The sequence below is a fragment of the Mesoplodon bidens genome (assembly GCF_964165515.1).
Source record: "Mesoplodon bidens genome assembly, chromosome: 15".
Lineage (NCBI taxonomy): Eukaryota > Metazoa > Chordata > Mammalia > Artiodactyla > Ziphiidae > Mesoplodon > Mesoplodon bidens.
Window position 1 is genome coordinate 14718591 of NC_138171.1, and position 24562 is coordinate 14743152.

Below are 24562 nucleotides of genomic sequence, written 5' to 3' on the forward strand. Positions count from 1 at the left end.
ATGAATTTTTGGAACATACAAGAATCACTCAGGGCTGACTTTAATAAAGAAAGGGATAGGGACTTCCCTGGTGATCCAGTGGTAAAGAATCTGCCTTCCAATGCAGGGGATGTGGGTTCGATCCCTGGTTGGGGAACTAATATCCCACATGCTGTGGGGCAACTAAGCCTGCGCGCCACAACTACTGAGCTCACGTGCCTCAACGAGAGAGCCCGCATGCCGCAAACTACAGAGCCCACACGCCCTGGAGCCCGTGCGCCACAACTGGAGAGAAACCTGAGCAGATTGCGCAGCCTAACAAAAAGATCTGTGTGCTGCAACTAAGACCCGATACCGCCAAAAAAAAAATAAGGAAAATAAGTAAATATTTTTTTTTTTTTTTTTTTTTTTTTTTGCGGTATGCGGGCCTCTCACCGTTGTGGCCTCTCCCGCTGCGGAGCACAGGCTCCGGACGTGCAGGCCCAGCGGCCATGGCTCACGGGCCCAGCCGCTCCGCGGCACATGGGATCCTCCCAGACCGGGGCACGAACCCGTATCCCCTGCATCGGCAGGCGGACTCTCAACCACTGCGCCACCAGGGAGGCCCGTAAATATTTTTTAAAAAGAGAGATAATCAACCTAGGAAATGCCATGTGGTGTCACAGTAAAGTGGAACTGTAAAATAATGAACTTTGGCTTTGTTTATCTCCAAAGATAGTATCCAGAAAGGAGTTCCAGGGACTTCCCTGCCAGTCCTGTGGTTAAGACTCCGCTCTTCCAATGCAGGGGACGCAGGTTCAGTCCCTGGTCAGGGAACTAAGATCCCACATGCCACACACAGAAAAAAAACAAAAAACAAACAAACAAAAACAAACAGAAAGGAGTTCCAAAAAATATGATTTGTTTCTTAGAAGCACCATTGAAATAAGGGTGTAACTTCTTTTGGAGAGGGACATGTGTACGTCACCCAGACACTCAGTGATGGAACTGTGACTAGGTCCTGAGTCCTCTGGCTCTGAATCCAGATGCCTCAGCAGGGAAAATCATCCCAGCCCAGCGCTCTTTCTCTTGCACCTACACTGCCTACTTATTTTATTTTATTTATTTATTTTTTGCGGTACGCGGGCCTCTCACTGCTGTGGCCTCTCCCATTGCAGAGCACAGCCTCCGGACGCGCGGGCTCAGCGGCCATGGCTCACGGGCCCAGCCGCTCCATGGCACGTGGGATCTTCCCAGACCGGGGCACGAACCCGTGTCCTCTGCATCGGCAGGCGGACTCTCAACCACTGCGCCACCAGGGAAGCCCTGCCTACTTATTTTAAAAAGAAGAAGAAACTAAACTAAATAACAAACGGTCTTAAAGGCCATATTGTGCATTTCCACATATATGAAGTACAAAAGCAGGCAGAACAAATCCATGGTGCTGGAAATCAGAAACAAGTTGCCTCTTGGAGGGCTGGCAGGTGCGGGGTTGACTGGAAGGAGGTAGGAGGGAATTCTGGGGGGTGTGAAAATGTTCAGTGTCTTGTTTTGGGTGGTGGTTACAGGAAGGTATGTGTATTTCTATTTTGTATATATATTTATATATACACACACACACATATATACACATAAGCTCTGCATTTTATTATTTGTAGATTGTATCTCAGTCAAAAAAAATGTTCTCACAACTGTACAGTCATACCTACTAATTATGGCAGATTTAGATAAGGATAGGGACTCCTGCCCTAGGCAGGATTCACGGTACCACCCCGGCTTTGCTGTGTCACTGGAGCAGGGCATCTCAACCAGGACTCCTTCTGATGGGCCCATTTCTTTTCAGAGGTTTGTTGTGTGTCTAGGCACATAAAAATTACATGTGAGAAATTCTACCTGGAGCTGCAGAAGTTGTGGAAGCTCTCAGGGCCGTGAGACTGGCCCACTTCACCTTTAGGCTTGATTTAGCTGCAGTGAGCAGAAATTCAGGCTAGCTCAGCCGGAGGTGGGGGTGCGTTGGGGGTGGGTAGCACTGGCCAAAGTCAACTCCGTGTTCTGTCACCTTCACTGCTTGTAAGCTGGGTGAATTGGGCACCTTAACCACACTGAGTTTCAGTTTTGTTGTCTTCAAATGGAGGTAATCCTGTGCTGCCTACTTCATAAGGCTGCTGGGAGGACTCAACAGAATAAGTGATGGCACATTGAAAACCATCTCTTCTGTGCTGCCGTGTTCTGGAAGTGCTGGTATTTTTGACAGTTGACTTCTGAAGCACCCCATCCTGGTCAGGAAATGGCCAGGAAAGCTTCCCTCTTTCTGAGACCTGTGGGTTTATAGGGGAAGGGACTTGTACCCCTGTCACCAAAGAGGTTAATACTTACAAGGCTGTGAGAAATAAAGCTGTGTTTGGGCTGAAAAGTTGATGGCCTCCACAAATACCAGCTCAGCACAACTATGCCGCATGTTCCAGAAGAGGCGGGCGGTCTCCATTAGTGAGGCATGGATTGTGGGCAAGTGGCTAAACCTAGGGGTGCAAGAGAAAGGCCTCTTTCGTGAAGAGAGAGGCCTCTCCTGAAGCTGCAGGCATGGAGTGTAAATACACATTGAAATAATCCATCAGTGGGGTGACTTCCCCTCATCAGACCTTGGAGAGAGAATGCTTTAGCTACTGCCTGGAACACCACTAAGCTCACAGAGTTGCCTAGGATACCAGTCACGTGGGCCCATCTTCCAGACTTGTGCAAAATGATTTATTTTCCTTTATTTTGGAGGGCAGTGGGTCAGAAGCCTTGTCCTCCGATAGTTGGGCCTTTGTGTGAGGGTGTCCTCACCCCCCTATACTTGTGCTCTCAGCAGCCCTTGCCTTTGGCAATTGGGACTAAAATAGCATTTCCTGTCCCGCTTCTCTTCTCCATTTTCTGAAGTCTGTGTCATCCCACACGGTGGAGGGTGGAGGCTCCGCGTTGTGTCCCTTTGCGGGGGGGGAGGAGTGGCAGCAATAAGTAGGGAGGAAGCAGCAGAGCATGTGGCCAGGCCCTGCTGACTCTGGAATCTTCCTGGGATGACTGCAGAGCAGAGCAGGCTGGCTGCTTCAGCTAACTGCTCAGCCAAGAAAAGGCTGGGTCTGTTCTGATCAGTCTCAGGGCATAAGCTTCTCCCTCTCAAGGTCCCAGGATAGGACTTTGCAGTAAATATTCTCCTCTATTCCAGGGTCCTCCTGGCCCTTCACCTGAAGTGTCACATTGGCAGATCTTGCGGCTGGCTTATCTGCAGTTGATAGATAGGTTTGTCCCTTTTCTACTTGCTGATTTAATCTAAAGAGACAAGATGTCCAAGGAAGGGTTGTGGCATGATCTAGAAGAATTCAAACCAAGGAGTTCTATATGTTTCTTTGGACACTCTCTGTCTTCTGATTTTCTAAAATGTATAACAAAAGTGAAAAATGAAGGCAAACTCTGACTTTTTCCTTTTTTCTGATTCTTTTCCCCAGGCAGCTGTGTCTGTGTGTCTTGGAGAAACAGGGCCCATTGGGAACGATGCCACCACCATCAGACATCGTCAAAGTGGCCATCGAGTGGCCAGGTGCTAACGCTCAGCTCCTCGAAATCGACCAGGTAAGCTCTGGAAGGGAGCAGCAGCGATGCAAGGGGAAGGACCCAGGGAGTGCGTGGCGGGGATGTCTTTAGGGGCGGGGACCACCGGCATTAGCAGTAAGAATCAGCAACAGGAAAGCCAAGCCCTGTCCCACCCTGTGGAACGCTGGTCACCATGGCCTGGGACAGGCTTCCTCTCCGAGAAAAGCTCTCAGAGAAGAAGTCCGTGCTCAGGCCCCAGGATGACCCTGCCTGGCTGACCCTCTCATCAGGACCTTGGTACTAGCAGGCTGTGGCTCCTGGTGAAGGATCTCTCTCTCTCTCTCTCTCTCTCTCTCTCTCTCTCTCTCAGAAACGGCCCCTGGCGTCCATCATCAAGGAAGTTTGTGATGGGTAAGTTGAAACTGCCCCTGTTTTGGATGGTGACAGGCTAAAAACAGAGGAGCATTGCCAGACCTTGAAAGGAATTCTGCCCGAGGATCTGCAGTTAGTCGGGTCCCCAGTCCGGGGCTTTTGTGGATCGTTGTCTTACAAAGAAAGTATAGCTGGTGGGGATGTCCCTAAGACCTGTCAATCTTCAGTTTTTCCTTTAAGCCCAGGAATGCCCCCCCTGAGGTCCTGGTGGGATCTGAGACCTGCGCTGAATTATACGTGCCGCCTTTTGTCGTACCAATGTTTACAGAGGCTGAGGAGGTTACTGTTCAACATCTCAACCCAAAGCTCTGGGTTTTTTTCCCCTGTACATCAAAAAGACCACCCAATCCCTCAGTCAACTCTATTGAAAATTATTTATTTGCAGCTTCTAGACAGGCCCCCAGGCATGGCCACACAGGCTGTACTGTTTTTCTCTTACATAGGTGGTCACTGCCAAACCCGGAGTATTACACCCTCCGTTATGCAGACGGTCCCCAGCTCTACATCACCGAACAGGTTAGTACAGGGAGAAGCCAAACCAACACAGGCCTTGCTCTGGAGTGAGCCACCCCGGGGGCTGGCGCTGTTTGCCCTCCTTATATCCAGGGAGCTTCCACTTCCTGGGTCAAGAGCTGCTTCCTGGGCAGATCAGGGAGCATCAGCCCTTGTCCTCCTCTGGTGGCTGGAAAAATGTGGCTTCTGCTTCCTGAGAGGCACTTGAAAAGGATCTTAGAAATTCTTTGCCCAGAAACAATCAGGAGAAGAGGCCCTGACTGAAGAGTCTCAGTTACAGCTACTTTAAAAATGACAGAAAGTTCTTGTTGATTCAACTTGCTTGCACAATTTTAATATTTTATCTTAGCTACTCTTTTTTTCTCTTTGCTACCCAGACTCGCAGTGACATTAAGAATGGGACAATCTTACAGCTGGCTATCTCCCCGGTAGGTATTCGGCTTTCCTTAGGAATTCCTTTATTTGACAAGCGTCTGTGAGCACCTACCACGGGCCAGACTCTGTTCTAAAAAGTAAGACTTGGAGGTTAAAAAGTCAATCTTTGCTCTCACAGCCTGGTTGGGAATAAACAAACAAATATAGGGCCTCTCTCAAGGGTCCTGAAAGAAGGTTGCTTAGGGAACTCAGAAAAGGGTCCACCTAACTCAGACTGAGGATTCCCAGAAAGCCCTTCCAGAGAAGGGGGACACTTGGCTCAGATATTGAAGGATAAGCAAGAAGCAGCTGAAGAAAGAAGAAAAGGAAACGTATTCCAAGCAGAGAGATGTGCTTTGTTTAGGGGAGGCGGGAGTGATGGGTGGCCGAGGGCCTGTAGCCATCATCCAGAAGCCAGTGAAAGGTTCCTGGGCGGCCTGCTAATGGGTCGGACTTTATCCAGAAGGGAAAGATCATTATTGTGGGGACGTTGAAAGATTTTAAGCAGGAAGCTATATTATGCTTAGGTTTATATTTTATGAAGATCACTTTAGTGACAGTGTGGAAGATGGGCTTGAAAAAGGAAGGTTGATGGTAGGAGGAGTCTTCAAGAAGCCGATGAGCAGTATCAACAGCCGGTGAAGGCAGTGGCCGTGGCGATGAAACAATGGGCAGGAAAAGTATTTGCAGGTGAACTTGGCGAAGAAGGCAATACACCGGATGTGGAGGCAGTGAGAGAATACAAGCTGGCCCCCTGATTCCTGCAAGAGCAGCCCTTCTGGGTGAGTAAGGAGTCACCCACAAGGGTAAAAAGAAAACAGGTGCTAGAAATGGCTTAGGAGCTGAGGGCAGGGAGAGTGTCCGGATGGAGGACGGGTTGGTCTGCAGTGAGCAGAGAGAAGGTAAACTGAGGACAGAAGAGCGGTCCATTGATCTGGGAGGTCAGCCGGCTGCTGGGGCAGCTGGGAGGCAGCCAGATCGCAGTGGGTTGAGTTTAAGAGGTGACAAAGCGAGGACCTTGTGTTCGCCACGTTATCTGGAAGCTTGGTTTAAAAGGAAGTAGATAGAGAAGGTACTAGCTCGGGGATACGGAGTTGAAAAGATACGCCTTTTAAAAAGAGGTGGAATGTTCACGTGTGTTAAAATCAAAAGAGTTTGACAAAAATACAGTGAAAGGTCTTCTCCCACTCCTGTCCCTCACCTACCCAGCTGTCCTCCTCCTCTGACCCTTCACGGTTGTTAACTTCTGTTGCAGTTTTTTATGTGTCCTTGAAAATACGTTAAGATGGAAGAGAGGAAGGTTGCCAGTGCGGGAAAGAGGGGGTGAGTGACGGGGGCAGGACCTTGCTGCCCACAGGACAGGGGGTGCCCACAGCCCAGGGGAGGGATTTGCCCTGACGGCTCGGCCTGGAGCAGGACCAGTGATACGGCGGTAGCGTAGGTAGGTTTGTAGAAGGGCTGCCGGAAAACGGAGGGCGTGCTGGCCCCTGTTCTCTTGATGAGGTGAGAGGCTGGTCCATCCGAAAGGAAGGGAGGTGTGGAGTAATAGCAGCTACGTTGGCTGAACGCCTGGAGTTCCCAGAATACTTTACATATATGGTATCACTTAATCTCGACAAACCCCATGAGATGAGTACTCTTGATAGCCCCATTTTTCAGACCAGGAAACTGAGACTCAGACTAAATAACCTGCCAGTTGTCGACAGCTCAAAACGCAGCGCAGCTGCCTCTCAAACCCAGGTCTGGGCGACCCCAGGCCAGTGTACTTGGCACTGCCTGCTCCTGCCCTCCTCCTCAGCTCTTCTCGTCCTAAGGACTTCATTTCTCCTCCCCAAGCTCGGCTAATTTAACGTGACGGCCTGGGAGCTGCGTGCTTTTACAGAAGTGGCGAAGCATTTTACGGGCCTCGCGCGCAGCGTAGCTGACTTTCCCAGAAGCAGGAGGCACAGGAGGTGGCCCGGAAATGCTGTCTCGGGAGGAGAACTGACATTGGAGTTGGAAGGCTCTCAGTGTGATGCAGACCAGTGCTCTTCAAATCATTCCGTCCTGTGACCTCTTCTCACGGCGCACACGTCCCTCACCGTGGAGGTGAGGGAGGGTTTCTGTGTCCTCGCGAGCAGCGTGCCATTAAAGGGGAGAGACGTGGGTAGGCCCGACTCCTCTGCAGCAGCAGTGCCTGGGCTCCGTCGCTTGCTTGGCACTGGAAGAAAAATGAAGACCCCCGGGGCGCTTGTGCTCTCCAGATTCTTCCATTCCAACCGAGAATATTAAAGTAACACAGGAGAGATAGAGAATGATGGAACGGTAAGCCGTGAGGCACGGACTATAGAGTGAGTAAGTTCAGCAACAGGAAAGACCAGTGAACATGAGAGGAGGGGCGGCCGCCGCAGTCGCAGGAAGGATGCAGGTGCTCCCATGGGAGAGGTTCACGTGCTCGGGGGAGGCTGTCACCAGCCGTCATTTTCAAAAAGCCGTTTTGAAATTAGCTGCTTTCCGGCCCCTTGGTATTCTTAGTTTCCCCAGGGTTAGCACTTTGAGGAACAGTGATACGAACTCTGAGGGAAAGTGAAAAAAACGCGTCAGGCTTATCACAGTTTCAGATTAAAGGGTCCTTAGAGGTCATCAGATTTCATTCTCCACCCACTGTAGGAACCCCTTCCATAGCACTTTGTACAGGTGCCTGTCCAGTTTTCCTTGATTGCTTCCAGTGACCGAGAGCCCAGTATTCAAGAGACAACCACTTCCAGTCTGACGGCTTTAGTTAATATCCATAGAAAACTCTTATGGTTACCAAAGGGAAAAGGGGGTGGGGGAGGGATAAATTAGGAGTGTGGGATTAGCAGATACACACTACCATATATAAAATAGGCAAACAACAAGGTCCTACTGTATAGCACAGGGAACTATATTCAATAATCCTGTAATAAACCGTGATAGAAAAGAATATGAAAAAGAAAATACACACACACACACACAGAGACACGCATATATGTGTATAACACTGCTGTACACCAGAAGCTAACAAAACATTGTAAATCAACTATACTTCAATTTAAAAAAAAAACAACTCTCTGATATTGAACTAATATCTGTTTCTTTGTGACTTGCCATAGTTAGCGGATGGTCATCTCCCAGATCTCTCTTGTATTCCCTCGGTGGGAATTTTTTTATTCCATAGACTAGAGTGGTACAGAAAGGATACACATGACTGCAGACCGGTCTTGTCATACTGGTGATGCCCTGATTGATCCAATAAACATTCATTTAGCAAATCTGAAGCAGTGTGAAAAGCTACTTCTGTCTCGGGCTTGGGAGTCCACAGAAGGGCCCCTGTGAGCTATTCACAGAGCAGTAACCTGCCACAGGGAGCAGATGGCATGTGTCTTGTCCCTGGTCCCGCAGTCCCGGGCTGCACGCCAGCTGATGGAGAGGACCCAGTCATCCAACATGGAGACCCGGCTGGACGCCATGAAGGAGCTGGCCAAGCTCTCTGCGGACGTGACCTTCGCCACCGAGTTCATCAACATGGATGGCATTGTTGTGCTGACGCGGCTTGTGGAAAGCGGAACCAAGCTCTTATCCCAGTGAGTGTTGCTGAGGTCTCGTTTGGCAGCTCTCAGAGATTTACAACGCTCCGCAGGGCATCCTATGCTCCTTTCCGTTGAGTCAAATGAGCTTATTGAGCTCCTTCTGCATACAGAGCAGTGTGTGCAGCACCAGGGTCCACACAGAGGGGTATAATTCACTGTTGTGGTCCTGAATCTTCTAGTCTAGTTGGGCTCTCACAAATTCAGTGACGGTACAAAACAGTACTATGCTGAGGGACGTGAAGGTCGGGGCTCTAGAAGTCGAGAGAGAGGTCAGCTCACGGCTGAAATTATTTCCAGAAAATGACTGGCCTGATGGAAATTAGAAGACTGTCCATTAGCAAGTAGAACAGGTGTCTGTGTGTCTGTTCTGAACCACACCCCGGCATCCCTCCCTCTGCAGTTACCTCCCCACTCCACACACAGGCTCCTTATACAGAGACACACATGGGCCCTCTGTGTTTACCAGAGCATATCCCCACCCATCCGCTGTCTCCCTGTCACCCATCTTCATGGGGGCAGGGGGGCGTCCAGAACTTTGCGATGCACCGCAAGTGGCTTTGTGGTACTCCAGTGCCAAGGTGAACGTGGCAGGAAACTGCCATGCCACTATCAGCAGTGAGTAAACAGATGTTTCGTTTGTCTTCTAAGCCCACAGAACCTAAGCTGGCAGAGAGGGAGTCAGAAACCTTTGAGTTGATGGATCAGCTACTGAAATTTTTAGCCAAACCGAGCAGCTAGTCTTGGGTATTTGTTTTAAGTCTTGGATTCTCCGGCTGCACGGAAATCTCGAAGCCTTTGGCTGCCGTCAGCACTGACCCGGACGTTCCGCAGTCTCCCGAGAGTGCAGGGTTGGACTGGCCTTCGTCTCCGCTTTAAAACGGAGGTGATACCTCCCTTGCCACATTGTCCTGAGGAGTACTGTGGGTGAGAATGGGTCAGAACGTGCTTTGCAAACGGAAATCTAGTTTGTAACTTATAGAGCACTGTACGGCTGTATGAAGGTTGGCGTGTATACATAGCAGAGACAGAGGGGAGAAAACATTTCAGTCCTCCTTCTGTCAGCTCTGTGGTGGGGTTTCGCATGCACTGTCACCCTGCCCTCACCACAACGCCGTGAGGTTAACGCTGTGAGAGGAATTCAGTTTCACAGAGAAAGAGACAGAAGTTTGAACAGATGAAATTTGCACAGTTAGTAAGTAGTTGAACCCAAGTTGAACCCATGGCCAGAGTTCATCCTCTTTCTCCTATGCTCTGCCGCCTCCCAGCCTAAAAGTGAACCTGGGACGTAAGGTCCCTCGGGTACCCCACCAAGTGCTGGGGTTTGACAAGGCCAAACCCAGAAGCCTTTCCTTCGGTGATTCCAGGGAAGAATCTGCTCCACACCTAGCTTAGGCGTGTGCCAGGCGCTGGCTCACGGTGGCGTTCGCTGATTTCTCAGGTGGTGCTTACATTGAAATCCGTCCCTATTGTGGCTGTCTTCACACCTGTGTTCCCCAGTTCTGAATCTTTGTATTGTTTTGTGTGTGTTTTGCACATGTCTCAGCTACAGTGAGATGCTGGCATTCACCCTGACTGCCTTCTTAGAGCTCATGGACCATGGCATTGTCTCCTGGGACATGGTTTCAATCACCTTCATTAAGCAGGTGAGGCCTCCAACATTCCGTCTTTCCTCCCTCCGTCGCCAGTTGTTCTCTAGGCTTGAGGGGAGCTGCGGGCAACACAGCTGCTCCAGCAAGGGTCGGCGTTCTATCCCCGAGGCCAGGTTTTTCATCCTCAGGCTCCGGCCTTCCTGTGGCTCCTGGAAGGTGTACTTTGTTACACTCGCAGGGCTGCACTGAGAAGATGGAACTGGGCTCCCGGAACTGACGATGGCCAAAGTGGAATTGGATTGTCAGTGAGACTTGGGATAGCGTGCAGCCAGCCAGCCAGCACCATCCCTAAGTCTTCTGACCTGCTTCCTGAGCCCTGCCTCCTCTTTGGATAAAAAAAAGAAAAAAATGTTCATTTCATTTGCCTTCTGTTTACAAATCTGCAAGGTAGCCTGTTTGATTGTCAGATGAACTCTGGGGGGGGGAGAAGATACTTCTAGTTTTATCCTCCTTTCTTCTAGAAGAAGGGGCAGTGTCACCTCAGAAAACTGAACTAAAACCAATGAATGTTATATCTGCTGACCTAGAATTACACCTGTCATTGGCTTGGGACATTGAGAACTTCCCAGTGCTGGAGATACGTAGGCACAAGTGAAATGACCATGTGTCAAAGATGTTATAATGGGGATTGAGAAAAGGGATTAGATTATAAGACTTTGAGGTCCTTTCTGTGTCCCCGAGTCTGCTGTTCTGCGTGTGTATAGGGACAAAATGTATGTCCGGAATAACAGTACGTGGAGAGCAAATGAGATCCCAGCATCAGTAAAAAACCCTCTGCTTTTTACACTCGGCTTTTTCATGCCTGAACCCGTATTTTGAAAACAAAAGATGAAGCCCTTAGGTTTAATGAAACATAGTTGAGTGGATGCTGTAATTTGAAATTGAGTTATCCATGCCTAGGGACTCCCTGGCACATTGGCCAACATAGCAGATACCATCGTCCACCTAGGGACAGCTGTCCAAATGTGGGCAGCACACCTCAGAGTAGAGTCTGGGGGCGACGGGCATCTGAAACCTAAGCCTTCAGCTCTCTCGGGCCCTGAGCTTCCTAACTGACTTGCCCTCTCTGGCTTTAGATCGCAGGGTACGTGAGCCAGCCCATGGTGGACGTGTCAATCCTGCAGAGGTCCCTGGCCATCCTGGAGAGCATGGTCTTGAACAGCCAGAGTCTGTACCAGAAGATCGCAGAGGAAATCACTGTGGGACAGCTCATCTCTCACCTCCAGGTGTAAGTAGGGGCCCTGCCCCAGCCTCCCTTCCCTGCCTGTTCTCTTCTCCCCTCTTACTCTGTTTAAGTCTTCAATCCTACTGCTTTGCTTGTATTCTGAGATGCTGATCTGCTTGTTCATTCACTCATCACCTCTTGCACACTGCTGCCAGAATTCCTCCCGTCATTCAGACCTGGTCATGTCATGCTCCCGCTTGAAATCCCCTGTAACTCTCCTTGCCTCTCAGGATAATGTGAAGTTTTTCCCAATCTTCCTGTACCACCATGGTACCAGACAGGATTAGATGCTTTCTCCTCTGTGGGCCACATAGTTTCTGTTTGTACCTATGATAATCACATTTATATAAAATACTGTATTTTTATGATCTGTCTCCCATTTTAAACTTTGAGCTCTCTGGGAACAAGGACCAATCATTTTTGTATCTGTTGTTTTGATTTAAGTAGAAGCTCAATTAGCATTTGTTGAATGAATTCTTGCCGAACTAACAGTATGCTGTTGGGGGTAGCAAGAAGTATTGTATAGGATGTGAATTCCAATCCAGGATCTACTGCAAACTAGGTCTCTGCGCTCAGCAAATTACCTAATCTGTCCTGGCCTAAGTTTCCTCACCTCTAGACTGAGGTTAATCATCCCCGCCTCTCAGATTTGTGAGGATCAAAGAAGATAAAAGGTCCAGCATAGGGGCCAGCACAGGATAGGTATTCAATAAATTGAGGAGGTTTTTTGTTTTTTGCTTTTGTTTGTTTTTTAAGAAGCTTATCACATCCTAAAACATTTAACAGATAGTAAACAAAAGCCAAAGACAGATAAAGCCTTTGGAGCACTGTTTGTCTCCTCCCCATTCTTTATACTTCCCTTTCAACCATTCCACACAATTTAAGGGGACTGGACTTCCCAAAACAAGGATGGGGACACTGCTGATTCCTTCCTAACCCTTGCTCCCTTCCAGCATATGGGACATTGACAGAACGCCCTGCCGGTTCCAGGGGAAGCCAGAGCTCCCAGACCTGGTTGATTATAGCAGCCTTGTCTTCACTCAGCTATGCTCTCAGCCTGTACCTTCCCACTAGTCCAAGTAAAAAGGAAGCACAAGGAGATTTACAGCTCTGATTTCTCCTTGTCACTTCTCTAAGGAATTCTTCAGCCTCTGTTTTCATGCTCAAAAGCCAAAAAGGTTGATTGAAGTCAGGGGGACATTGTAAACTCCAGATGGAGAGTTCTGATTTTCCTGACCTCAGAGTTACCTCTATTTCTTTGTTTCTGAATTGCGAATGACCCAGTTACCTCCTTAGAGATGATAGAGGAGCGTGGCATTTCTTAGGGGTCAGTCTATGAACACTTTCAGCCCATTGCTGTCCTCAGAAGTCATGTCCTCTGCTGCTGGGCTGAGGGACAATTAGTGGCCTCCACCAGACCTCCAAGATGCCCCTGGCCAACCAGGACACCCAGCAGCCCCTCTGGAAAGAGCCACAGAATGCACTTATGATGTGGCAGGTGGAGAGCTCTTGTCAAGTGCCAGGATTACAAGATTCCAGAGAAGCGTTGTAGCTATTTTATTTGTTTAAAATAAAATAGGTTCATAGTCAGAGACTTTAAAAATACAGAAAAGCACAAAAAGGAAATCATTTGCCCATTATTCCCCCTCCAGACATAACCACTGTTAACAGTAAATTGACTGTGCCGCTGAGTTTTTTTTCTATGCATATTTTTAAGAAAGTTGGAATCTTACTGTACATGCTATGCGTGCCTTGACTTTTTTTTATGGACTAATAGATATTGAACATTTCCCATGTCAAAGAACCTTCTGAAAGGGTAGTTCTAAATCTTTCTGTGCAGGAATTCCGTGCCGGTCTGGTGGTTAGGACTCCATGCTTCCACTGCCAAGGGTGCAGGTTCGATCCCTGGTCGGGAAATTAAGATCCCGCAAGCAGTGAGGCCTGGCCAAACATTAAAAAAAAAAAAAAAATATATATATATATATATATATATATATATTTTCACCCCATATGCCTTTGAAAATCCAGTAACAGTTATGGACTCTCACCTAACTGGAAAAAAATATCACATAGTCAGCCAGCTATAAGGAATAATGGTTGCACCATTTCTAGGGTTCCCAGACACTGTAAGCCCATCCCTAACCCCAGGCAAAGAACCTTTATGCTAAAACAGCATTTTTAATGACGGCTTAGGATTTGAATATATATGAACAGAGTCGCTACTGTGGACATTTGCATTATTTACTATTCTTGCTTTTTTTAATAGTACTTGGATGAAACACCTTGCCAGTAACTCACGCACAGCTCTCTGATGACTATCTTTGGATAAATTCCTGTTAGTGGAATTGCTGGGTCAGGGAGTCTGCCCACTTTTAAGCTTTTGAGGCTAAGCCTCTGATTATTATTTGATTACAGTCTGCGAGTGATTGTTTTAAACCATCTCTAAGGATCGTCTTGCTGGTCAGTCTTCTAACCTCTCTCTGCCTTCTTTCTCCGTTGACACAGCTCCAACCAGGAGATTCAGACCTACGCCATTGCACTGATTAACGCACTTTTTCTGAAGGCTCCTGAGGACAAGCGACAGGTCTGTGGTGGCCTTTTCAAGCTTTTCATCTGGGCTCTCCCAAGAGAAGACTTATCCACCCAGTCATTTTCCTAAGAGTCCTCCCTCCTGTCCCTCTGCAGCCAGAGCCCATCTGAGTGGCTTTGCTAAGGAAGCCCCGCGGAAGAACTAGGAGGGAAGCCAGCTGGGTCCTAGGTCAGGGCAGCGGCCTGCAAACTTTTTCCCCTCAAGGACGAGTAAATACTTTTTGCCTGGTGGCCCTTGTGGTCTACGTGGCAACTATTCAACCTTGCCGCTGTAGCCAAAGCAGCCTCAAACAGTAGGCAGACAGGTGGGTGTGGCTGTCTTTCTAGACACAAACAGGCAACAGGCCTCATTCGGCCTTACTGCGACTACCCCTGGCTTAGAGGATCAGGGAGCAGGGAGAGGAGACCCTCTGGGCCTCCCTGCCGGGTCCCAGGAGACAGAAACAAACGCAATCCTTGCTTAAGGAAGCAAGAGTGGAGGGACTTAGCTTGAAGTTTCATGTATAAAGATCCTCTGATCCAGGTTCTAAACTTTCTTCTTCCCTATCAGTTAGCTGTGTGACATGATGCGAATCGCTCTGCTTCTCTAAACCCCAGTTTCCTCACCTATAACGTGGGAGCAACAACATCTGCCCCATTCACTTCATAAGGATGTCATGAGAAAAAGCCAGACCCCTATTTTACAAGTGAGGAAACCAGGGATCAGCTGGGCAGTGGAGCGAGGGCTGACCTAGGAGGCCAGGGCCCCGAGGCTGAGTACTTTTCCTGCCACTGCTGGGCAAGTACTCTAACCGCCCTGGGTCTCCGTTTCCCTTTCTGTAAAATGCAAGGGCCAGATTAAAGATCGCTATGAGCCCTTCCAACACGACTGTTCTAGATTTCTCTGGTCAAAGCCCAAGTGATGTACAAAAGAAAGACTTTGTAATTCTCGGTCAATCCCGTGGGCTCAGTAAATTGTAATTCCTGCGGGATTATGTACCAAGTTCCTGGAAGATTCTGGTGGGAGGACCAGGAGCATCTGTGGTTCTGTCTGTCCTTGTCTTTCTTGGATGGCTGGCTCTGTTCATCTCTTCCTCCCTAGTCCTGTTTTGAGTGTAAGCTGAAAGCTCATTCTTCCATCTGCTTCTCTCTGTGCTTTTTGCTTTCTGCCGGCAGGACAAGCATCTTAATCCTCTAGACCTCCCTGTCACTGTAAGTAGCACTGCCATATGGAAAGGGCCCCGCTCTTTTCCAGGTGGGGAGGTTGAAGCTGGGTGAGAATCTCATGATCTGATCTAGTTGTTCAGGGAGCTCCAAGACACAGGAAAAGGTTGTGTGCTGTAAATCTCATTTGTCAGGACACTTAGGGAAGTACCACAGATCAGAGTCGCGTAAAGGATTAAGGGGATGCCTGCCCTGAGGAATGCGGCCCAGTCTCTCCTTTGTAACCTGCCTTCACATGGGTCTGTGGCTCAGCCAGGAAGATCAGATTCAGAAATAGCCTGTGACTTTCATCTAGTTGATGCCAGATGCGTCAGATGCCAGCTTGCTGTAGCCAGGAGTAAAGGTAAATCCATGCCCTTTTGGACGCTTTCTAGATCCTAGGGATTGGAAAAGCTTTAGACAGTTGACAGAAGGGAATTTGGATACTCGTTTCTTGGTTAGAGGGAGTTCAAAGAGGTCAGCTCTATGAGGATATGAAAAAGGATGAGTGCTTCCCCCGGCACCGCAGAGAAGCCTTTGGTTGAAGGCCTTTATATTCCAGCAGCAGACCACTGTCAATTACCCACTTTGTGAGTTGTGGACAGCAAGATTTAATCGTCAGTCAGCCTCCCGTAGCTACCAGAGAAGTTTCTAGTCCACCTTCCTCCTCTACCAGTCAGTGTGTGCTCAGGGGACGCAAAGTAAAACTTAATATTCCTGGCAGCCATTGGAATATGGCTAGAAGTCTAGAAGCGAGAGAGAAAGGCCTTCCAGCTCTGAGAAAAATGACAACGCTCACGGATATTGCCCCATAGGAGAAGTGTGACAGCTCCCTCAGGCCCATTGATTGAGAATTATCTATGAAATTAAATTAAGGCAGCAGTTTAGGAAGTGAAGTCACACTAATTAACATTGTAAGAAGTGGTGGCTGACATTGGAAGGAAGAGACAGAAGAATTAGGAAAAGCTGTCAGAAAAAAGCATAGTAATCTGGGCCCATTTTGTTTAGGGGAAAATAGCTGCACATTTCAGAAGCCCCATAGGGTATTACAGTGTCGCAACACAGAATAATAACCGATGTGTTTTTTGGGGTTTTATTTCCTGATGAAGCCAAGTCCTTGGCAGTGATTAAATTATTATAATCATTGTAGTCACTTCAGAAATACAGAAGTGTATATATTTTTTAAAGATTAGCATAAGAATGGTCAAAACAGCAGTTCTGAGAGGACCCTTAAAGCTTCATTCCCTGGAAGATTGACAACGTAGGATACTTTATTTCCCGAGTGAGCTAAATAAAGTGTTACTGTCAAAATCTGAACCAAATAAATAAAAAAGGTGACCCTGTTGTGAAAAATCACTCCAAAGCACCCAACACCTTGTTCTCTAAACTGATCAGAATCATAGACCACCTACTGTTTCAGAGCATCCCACCCCAGCTCCGTCTGGTGGCGTGGTGCTGGGCGTGGGTGGGCAGTGGAGGAGGATGCTGGGGCCCAAGCCCTCTTGGTTGGTTTGGAGTCAGTGTTTCATTAGAGTCCCTTCCAGCCTTGGCAGTGGTTCCAGCCTGGGGTGGTGCATGTGGCTTGGGAACCATCATGCTGCTCTGTGCCCTGTGCTCGTTGTCCATCTCCTGGCATTCTTGTAACACAAGTGTCTCGTCCTGAAGCAGTCTTTGTCCCTCTTTGAAGATGACACGGTTGATTGTACCATTGGGAAAGGAAACCCTGTTTGCATTAATGCGTACTCACGAAAGAAAATGTACAGGAATTTTTCGGAGTATAAAATACGTATTTGAAGGTCTGTGAATTATTTTTCATTTGCCCACTTTTCATTTGAAAGGAAAAAAATTAAGGGAAAAAGCCCCAGAGCAAAGACATCACCTTCCTCTTGATAGTTGTCACAGCTGCATGCCTGCCACCTTACCTTATGTTCGCTGCTTTTTCTCAATAGGATATGGCCAACGCATTCGCACAGAAGCACCTTCGGTCCATAATTCTCAATGTAAGTTCCCAGACAAGCTATATTTTATTACTGTTATTGTTTTGTTACTATTAACTACAACTATCACTATTATTATAGTTGTATTCTTTTTATTGAAATCACTATGGAGTGGGATGGGCACTCAGAGGGACCTTACCGGTAGGTACTAAACACCTCCTAAGCTGGAAAGCTTATGGTTTCTGATCCACTGTAAGCAGGGTTGTCTCTAGGAGGCTGTCCCACCAGGAATTGCAGAGCCTCTAAGGAGGTACTTAGCCAGCTATACTGTTTGTTGCCTCACAGCTCCACAAACTTTTATCCAGAGGGAATGTATTAAAATAGGCACAGGAGAGGAATTCACTCAACTAACACCAGTCATAACCCTGAGTTGTGCGGGGCGCTGGGAAGGATGCCTGGCCTGGGAGATTGCAGAGGAGGAGCTGTCAGTCCTGCTGCGAGGGAGAGGTGTCAGGAGGTCTTAGAGGCGGGTCTTCAGGGAAGGCTGAGGATAAGCCAGCCGACCAGTCAGAAAAGGAATTCCTGCATGGGGAAGGGGGCCACCTAGGAGGAGCGTGTGGTCCGGTAGAGCTTGGGGTGAGAATTTGTGACAGGCTGGAGAGGTAGCAAAGACCAGATCAAGTAGGGCCTTGGTCTTTCTCCCAAAAGCAATTAAGAGGCTTCAATCAGGATCGTGAAATAACCAGGCTGGCGTTTTAGAAAGATCACACTCCAAGATCCGTGTTTCCTGAGGGGTGTGTGAGGGAGGAGGGTAGAGAGGGAGTTGGGGGGGTGGGTAGGGAGGCATCTGGTGGGAGGTCTCAGTCCCTGTTCTGCAGTGGGGATGTGGGTGGGGAGAGAGCTGAGGTGGGAGGTGAGGGCCGGGAAGGAGAGTCAAGGAGCTGGGTTAAAAGGAAGCCATTTTATCAGTTGTCCAAAACCAGGTGCAACTGGGAGACCCCAGTGTAGGGAACAAAATGAGAAATCGAGAGTCAAGTGTGAAAGGCTTCATAATTCTGAACATGAACTTTGGAGTCGGCAGCCCCCGCTCTGCCTTTAACCAATCTTTGATCTTGAGCAGTTCACTTAACTCCTGTGGGCTTCAGTTTGCTCATCTGGATGTGAGGACCGAATGAGCTGATATATATACCCAGGGCTTAGCAGGGGGCCTGGCACTCGGTGAGCGCTCTGCTCACATGGGCAGTTCCTTCACCGTAAACAAGATACAGAGGAGATAGAATTCAAGAAGTAACCGTGGGCACCTGTGAGGTGGAGCGATCCGCTGCTCTAAACAGGCAGAGCCCACCGGACTTCACCTCGCAGAACGAGCTCCTGCCTGCGGGCCATCTCCCTGGTCACGCAGCCCCGCTGCCAGCCCGGCAGGAAGGACCTGGCCAGACGCTTCCGCCCTCTGCCTGCCACACGGGTCCCCACATTCTTGTCTCCGTGTCCGAGCGGTTTTCTTGGGCACCATCCTCTGCATGTGTGGGAGTGGGTGCCCTTCTCAGAGAACTTTAATGAATTTCGAGGCTTATTATTTACCTGAACGGGATTAGAAGTTCAGCTCATTTCTGGACAAGCCTGGTGAACAAGCAAAGATTCCATCCACTATAGAAGACAGTTCGGTGTCGGGACTCACACTGAACCCGTCCGCTAGGAGAAGGTTAACACATGCTCACTTAAGTCCCGGGACTGAACGGAGTTGAGCCAGGGAGCCGAGGCCTCGAGGTACTTGACAGTCAAATAAGACTTCATCAGACTGGCACTGTTCTTCTTTAAGCCACTGATGACTCGAGGAATTACCCTCCCGCTGTGACATCTCTGAGATTAAGAAACGGGGATTAAAGTGAATGGAAACCAGTATCACATTAACTTTAACCCCTCTTCAGAGTGGTTTTATGAATTCTGGAGAGAGGTGAGGAGAGAGGAATAGGGAAAGACGGGTAGGGAGACATCAGAGCGGCAGAGGGAGGGGCGCAGAGAAAGGAAGAGGCTCAGAGGGAGGTGGAGGGGCAAAAGCAGCCGAAGGGAGAAGACTCTGGGCTGGAAGAGACTGGAGGCGGAGGGGGGGCAGAGCAGACCTTGAGAAGGAAGCTTGGGAGGCGGCGAGGAGGCTGATGAGAGAGGTCACGCGCGGAGAGGGCTCAGGGAGGAAGTGAGGGCAGGGCACACACGCTAGGGGCCGAGCAGGAGCAGCGCCGTGCCCTAGAACCTGCTGTGTGTGCAGAAAGGGTGGCCCAAGCCACGTATGGCTGTTGAACACTTGAAATGTGTCTAGCGTGGCTGGGGAACTGAATTTGTCATTCTTTAAAGTTTCAGTTTAAATTTAAATGCCCACGTGTGGCTTGTGGCTACTGTATTGGGCCTTGCAGATCTAGGGAAAGAAAGAGACAGAGAAAGGAAGAGCTCTCTGGAGTTGCACCGGTGGGCAGAGGAAGTCTAGAGCAGCACCGTCCAGTGGAAATATGATGCGAGCCACTTGTTTCATTTAAGTGTTCTAGTAGCAGCATTAACTAAAAAAGGAATAGGGGAAATGAATTTCAATAATATAATTCATTTAACCCGGTATATCTAAAATACTATGATATCAACATGTAATCAATAGGAAAATTGTTAATGAGATATTTTACATTTTCTGTTTTCATACTAAGGCTCTGATATCCAGTGTGCATTTTACATTTACAGCACATCTCAATTTGGACTGGCCACATTTCAAGTGTTCACCAGCCACAGGTGGCTAGTGGCTACCAGACTGGACTGCACAGATCTAAAGAGCTTGATCCCGAACCAGAGCAGGCTCTAGAGAGAGCTGATCTAGAGTTAGAAAGCTAAGTATTTTAGAGTACAGCAGAACTTTCTGATATCTTCCACTGCTACTCTATCGTTGGATGTAGCCACTAGCCACTTGTGCCTCCTGAGCTTAAAATGTGGCTAGTGCGACCGAGGACCTGAACTTTTAACTTGAATCAATTTTAACTGACTTAGATGCATGTGGCCACATATGGCTAGTGGCTACCATACTGGACAACACAGCTCTAGAGACGAGCTAGACCGAGTAAGAGAACACGAAGGGCACAGAGGGCAGTACGTGTGGGAAACTGGGCAAGAGTCTCCTTTGGGCAAGAAAAGACCAAGAACGACAGGATTCTAGATGGTGAGTGAGACAGAGGGAGCGAGGAATGCAAGGGAGCAGGCAGGGAAGAGCAGGAGGCTACTGCGGGCGAGGGAACAGGACACCAAGAGACAGGACGGGAGCCAGCGTTGGTCAGCCCGGAGGACAGAGGGGGGAGGTGGCATGCAGAACAAGACAGACGGAGCATGAGAGGTGGAGAGGGACCTAAGGTTGGTGGGCATCAGGGAGGAGGTGGTGAGCTGAGTGGGTGGGGAGGATAGAGTTAGAGGAGGGGAGAGGGATGTGGTGTGGGGACATGGGGAGGGGGACATACCCAGAATGAGCAGAGGGAAGGGGAGGGACACCAGTAGGAGAGAAGGGGGCCGGACAAGGAGCGTTAGATGCCCCTCTTTGTGTAGGCGTCTCGAGAGGATTTTCGGAACCTCTCTACCTGGTGAGGCCATCCAAAACATTTTATTTTTCTAAGGGAAAACAAAAGAACTGTACTGTCCAGTTCTACACGCGACTCTTCACGCACACTCTGTTGTCTGGATCGATGGGAACGAGGTCCAGCCGCTGATCTCCCGCATCGTAATGTTGCTTCCCCGGCCAGGGGCGTGCACAAAAAAAAGATGGTGCCCTTGAGGCCTGCAGTGAATCGCCTCTGCCTGCATCAGACCCATTCATGTTCCATCCCCTTCTGGAACTTGAAGTCCCTGTGTGGGGGAGGAAACCCTATCCCCTGCCCAGCATACTGTCTTTTCACCAGCATGGATGTGACTCTTCAGTAAAAATCAGTTCAACCCTCCGCTCCCTGCCTTTGCTCTTTCCAGCATGTGATCCGAGGGAACCGCCCAATCAAAACCGAGATGGCCCATCAGCTGTACGTCCTGCAAGTCCTGACCTTTAACCTGCTGGAAGAAAGGATGATGACCAAGATGGACCCCAATGACCAGGTAGGTTCTAAGCGGGACCGAGCTTTCCTGGCTGGCATCGTGTGCTGTTCGATGTGGTGCATTCCGCCCTGTGTACTGAGCACCTGCCGTGTGCCAGGAACTGTGCTTAGTTGTGTCAGCTTTGTGCCTCACCATGAGCCCTTTCTGCTGGGTGACTGGGCCAAGCCCACCTCTGTCCTGCGATGCTAGAGGTGATGCCTCCTCAAAGATGGATCGGGGCCAGAGTTCTGCCCGGAAAAGCTCTACCCGCTCTTTCTTTTCCTTGTTTCCCTTGATTAGCCGATTCACCTGCTGACTGTCTATTTCACCTCCCAGGCTCAAAGAGACATTATATTTGAACTGAGGAGGATTGCATTTGATGCAGAGTCTGACCCTAGCAACGTCCCCGGGAGTGGGACTGAAAAACGCAAAGCCATGTACACCAAGGACTACAAGATGCTGGGATTCACTGTGAGTTTCCCAGAGCATGGACACTGGTAGACCTTCTCCCCTGACAGGGAGTCAGAGGGCCACCCAGACAGAACCCTGACAACCCTCTCTCAGAACATGATGGTGGCCCCGGGACAGAAGACACTAAGAAGCTGGAGGGGCCTTGACACTTGGTTTGCTTTGGCCATGGCAGGTTCACAAGCTTATGTGCCACATTTGGCCCCTTGAAAAAACCCATCTGCAGGAGGGCCCAGGAGGTCGGCCAAATGAGTGGAGAGGGGATCTCTCATCAAAGCAGCTAGGTTCTTTGAAAATCTGGAGTGGATATTTTGTGATAGGCTACAGCTTGAGAATGGAGCTAATTCAGTTAAATACTTACTGGGCATCTGCTCAGCACCCAGCAGTATTTAGGCATGGGGGATGTAAGATGAATCAGCCACAGTCCAGTGGCCGTGAGCTCACGGCCTCGTAGTAGAGATGGGCACGTGACAAGAGCTACAACAGAGGCAGGTGTGACATGCGGGCGGCATATGGTGGAGGGGTGATTGGGGTCCCCCTCAGGTGAGCTTGCACGCAGGCTCTACCGAGTCTCAAATCAGGTGTGTTTATTTCTACAGAACCATATCAACCCAGCAATGGACTTTACCCAGACTCCTCCTGGAATGCTGGCCTTGGACAACATGCTGTACTTGGCGAAAGTCCATCAGGACACCTACATCCGGGTAAAGGCTGGGGAACAGCTTTCTCTGTGTTGATGCCACATCGCTTGCCTCCCTCCCTCCCTCCCTCCCTCCCTCACCCTCCCTCTCTCCCTCCTTCACCCCCCTCCCTCCCTCACCCTCCCTCTCTCTCTTCTTCACCCTCCCTCACCCTCCCTCTCTCCCTCCTTCACCCCCCCTCCCTCCCTCACCCTCCTTCTCTCTCTTCTTCACCCTCCCTCACCCTCCCTCCCTCCCTCCTTCACCCTCCCTTTCCTCTTCCCCCCCACAGATCGTCTTGGAGAACAGCAGCCGAGAAGACAAACACGAGTGCCCCTTTGGCCGCAGTGCCATTGAGCTCACCAGAATGCTCTGTGAGATCCTACAGGTTGGGGAACTGCGTAAGTCTGTGTGGCTCCCCCCTTCCTTCAGCCATTCCTTGTACTCAGGAGCCTGGTGAGACTCGAGGGTATAGAGTTAGGTGTCCATGGGACTGGACAGCCTTATTGTACTTTTTTTTAAATTACCAGGAGAGCTGTAATCCATCTACAGTTGTTTATGGGAGTCGTGGCTGTGGCTTGTTTGAGCTGGTGATTTAGCATGTTCAGTAGCTACGCCCCCATCCACTACCTGTCTTGGTCCTCAGTCTGGTTTTGTTCCTCCAGACTTTGGTGTGGAGGATCCCAGGTTTCTGGACGTGGGCTCCCAGCTTCATCCTTCCCGTTTCTCTTCTTCCACAGCAAATGAAGGGCGCAACGACTACCACCCGATGTTCTTCACCCACGACCGAGCATTCGAAGAGCTCTTTGGAATCTGCATCCAGCTGTTGAACAAGACCTGGAAGGAGATGAGGGCAACAGCCGAGGACTTCAACAAGGTCGGTGTCACAGAGCTCTGAGGCCTGTGGGCTGAGACCATCCCAGGACAGTCTGTGACAGCTGGCCAGAGCCTGGGGAATACCTGAGCTGGAGGACAGTGTGGTCTGCAGCGCTGAGTCATAAGACGGAGGCATTGAGAGCATCAGTCCCCTCTGTGACCCTGAGCAGGTGTCTCCCTGCTGGGCCCCTCATTTGCCCAGTGGACCAGTACTGGCCCCTCCCGCCTTCCTTCGGGGGCAGGAGGATAAACATAACAGTGATAGCTGTGGGTTCCTGAGCACTTACTCTGTGCAGGCACTGTGGCAGTTTCGTGAACTGCAGATGTTATAGAGACATCGGGGTGGATCCGCAGTGAAGTGCGTGTCAGGGGTACTTACCAGTAGCCATTTCTGGATGCTTTCTGAGTCCACTCTCTGACAGCACAGCTGGACCCTCAAAAGCTGATTATCTAGGAGTTGGCCCTTTTGAAGCTGCTCATCTCATTGTAAAAAATTTGTGAAATATAAAGAAGAAAAAGTTATCCATAATTCCCCTATCCAGCGACAATGACCATTTTTATGTTTCCCTCTAGTCTTTTATTTATTTATTTTTATTTATTTGGTTGTGCTGGGTCTTAGTTGCAGCAGGAGGGCTCCTTAGTTGCGGCAGGCAAGCTCCTTAGTTGTGGCATGCGAACTCTTGGTTGCAGCATGCACGTGGGATCTAGCTCCCTGACCAGGGATCGAACCTGGGCCCCCCACATTGGGAGCATGGAGTCTTATCCACTGCGCCACCAGAGAAGCCCCTCTGGTCTTTTTTTTGCTATAGATTTTTCCTTCATTGGTGGGGAGCTGACTGGATGTGCAGATGGTGTCCTGCTTTTTACTTAGCTGTTGTTGTTTTAAGGGAACTATCACATGTTTTGAACCCACTGCAGTGTGCCAGGCATCCAGATATCTGTGCATCCAGATAGCGTCTCACTCACATGCTTGTGGCAACCTCTGTCGAAGATGTGTCTTCCTTTCTCTAGCTTTAAGGATGAGTAGGTGGGGCCCTGAGGATGTGAGTGACTTGCTCAGGATAAGATTAAGGCACAGAGTTGAGATCTGAACCTGCTCCTCTCTGACTCCAGAATGTATGAGAAATAAAACACTTGTCTGGACGTCCCTGGCGGTCCAGTGGTTCAGACTGTACGCTTCCCCTGTAGGGGACACGGGTTCGATCCCTGGTCAGGGAACTAAGATCCTGTATGCCCCATGGTGCAGCCAAAAAAAAAAAAATCCATTTGTCACCATCTGTCATTTGTCCTACGTAACTAAGAAGAGATAGTAGTAGAGAATCAGCGCTCTTACTCGCCCAGCGGATGCCTGTGGTACCCACCGTGCTCAGGACCGCGGAGGGCAGAGCCTGGC

The 24562-nt window shown here is 49.4% G+C and overlaps 1 protein-coding gene across 3 annotated transcripts in view; it reads left to right on the top strand.

Annotated features, from left to right (window-relative positions):
* The window catches only part of ELMO2 (engulfment and cell motility 2), a 38998-nt gene that overhangs the window by 8436 nt on the left and 6000 nt on the right, over window positions 1-24562 (top strand). Inside the window, exons 1-15 of one of the 3 annotated variants that reach the window (XM_081257344.1) lie at window positions 3159-3237; window positions 3444-3567; window positions 3899-3939; window positions 4404-4476; window positions 4851-4901; window positions 8290-8471; window positions 10021-10120; window positions 11203-11354; window positions 13857-13935; window positions 17072-17122; window positions 21044-21166; window positions 21482-21616; window positions 22213-22317; window positions 22586-22694; window positions 23034-23170. In XM_081257344.1, coding sequence (XP_081113470.1) covers window positions 3490-3567; window positions 3899-3939; window positions 4404-4476; window positions 4851-4901; window positions 8290-8471; window positions 10021-10120; window positions 11203-11354; window positions 13857-13935; window positions 17072-17122; window positions 21044-21166; window positions 21482-21616; window positions 22213-22317; window positions 22586-22694; window positions 23034-23170 — 1416 coding nt within the window. In that variant the 5' untranslated portion in view covers window positions 3159-3237; window positions 3444-3489. Of the gene's footprint in view, window positions 1-3158; window positions 3238-3443; window positions 3568-3898; window positions 3940-4403; window positions 4477-4850; window positions 4902-8289; window positions 8472-10020; window positions 10121-11202; window positions 11355-13856; window positions 13936-16257; window positions 16919-17071; window positions 17123-21043; window positions 21167-21481; window positions 21617-22212; window positions 22318-22585; window positions 22695-23033; window positions 23171-24562 lie in introns of those variants that run through there. The other 2 variants (XM_081257343.1, XM_081257345.1) reach the window with 2 other exon arrangements.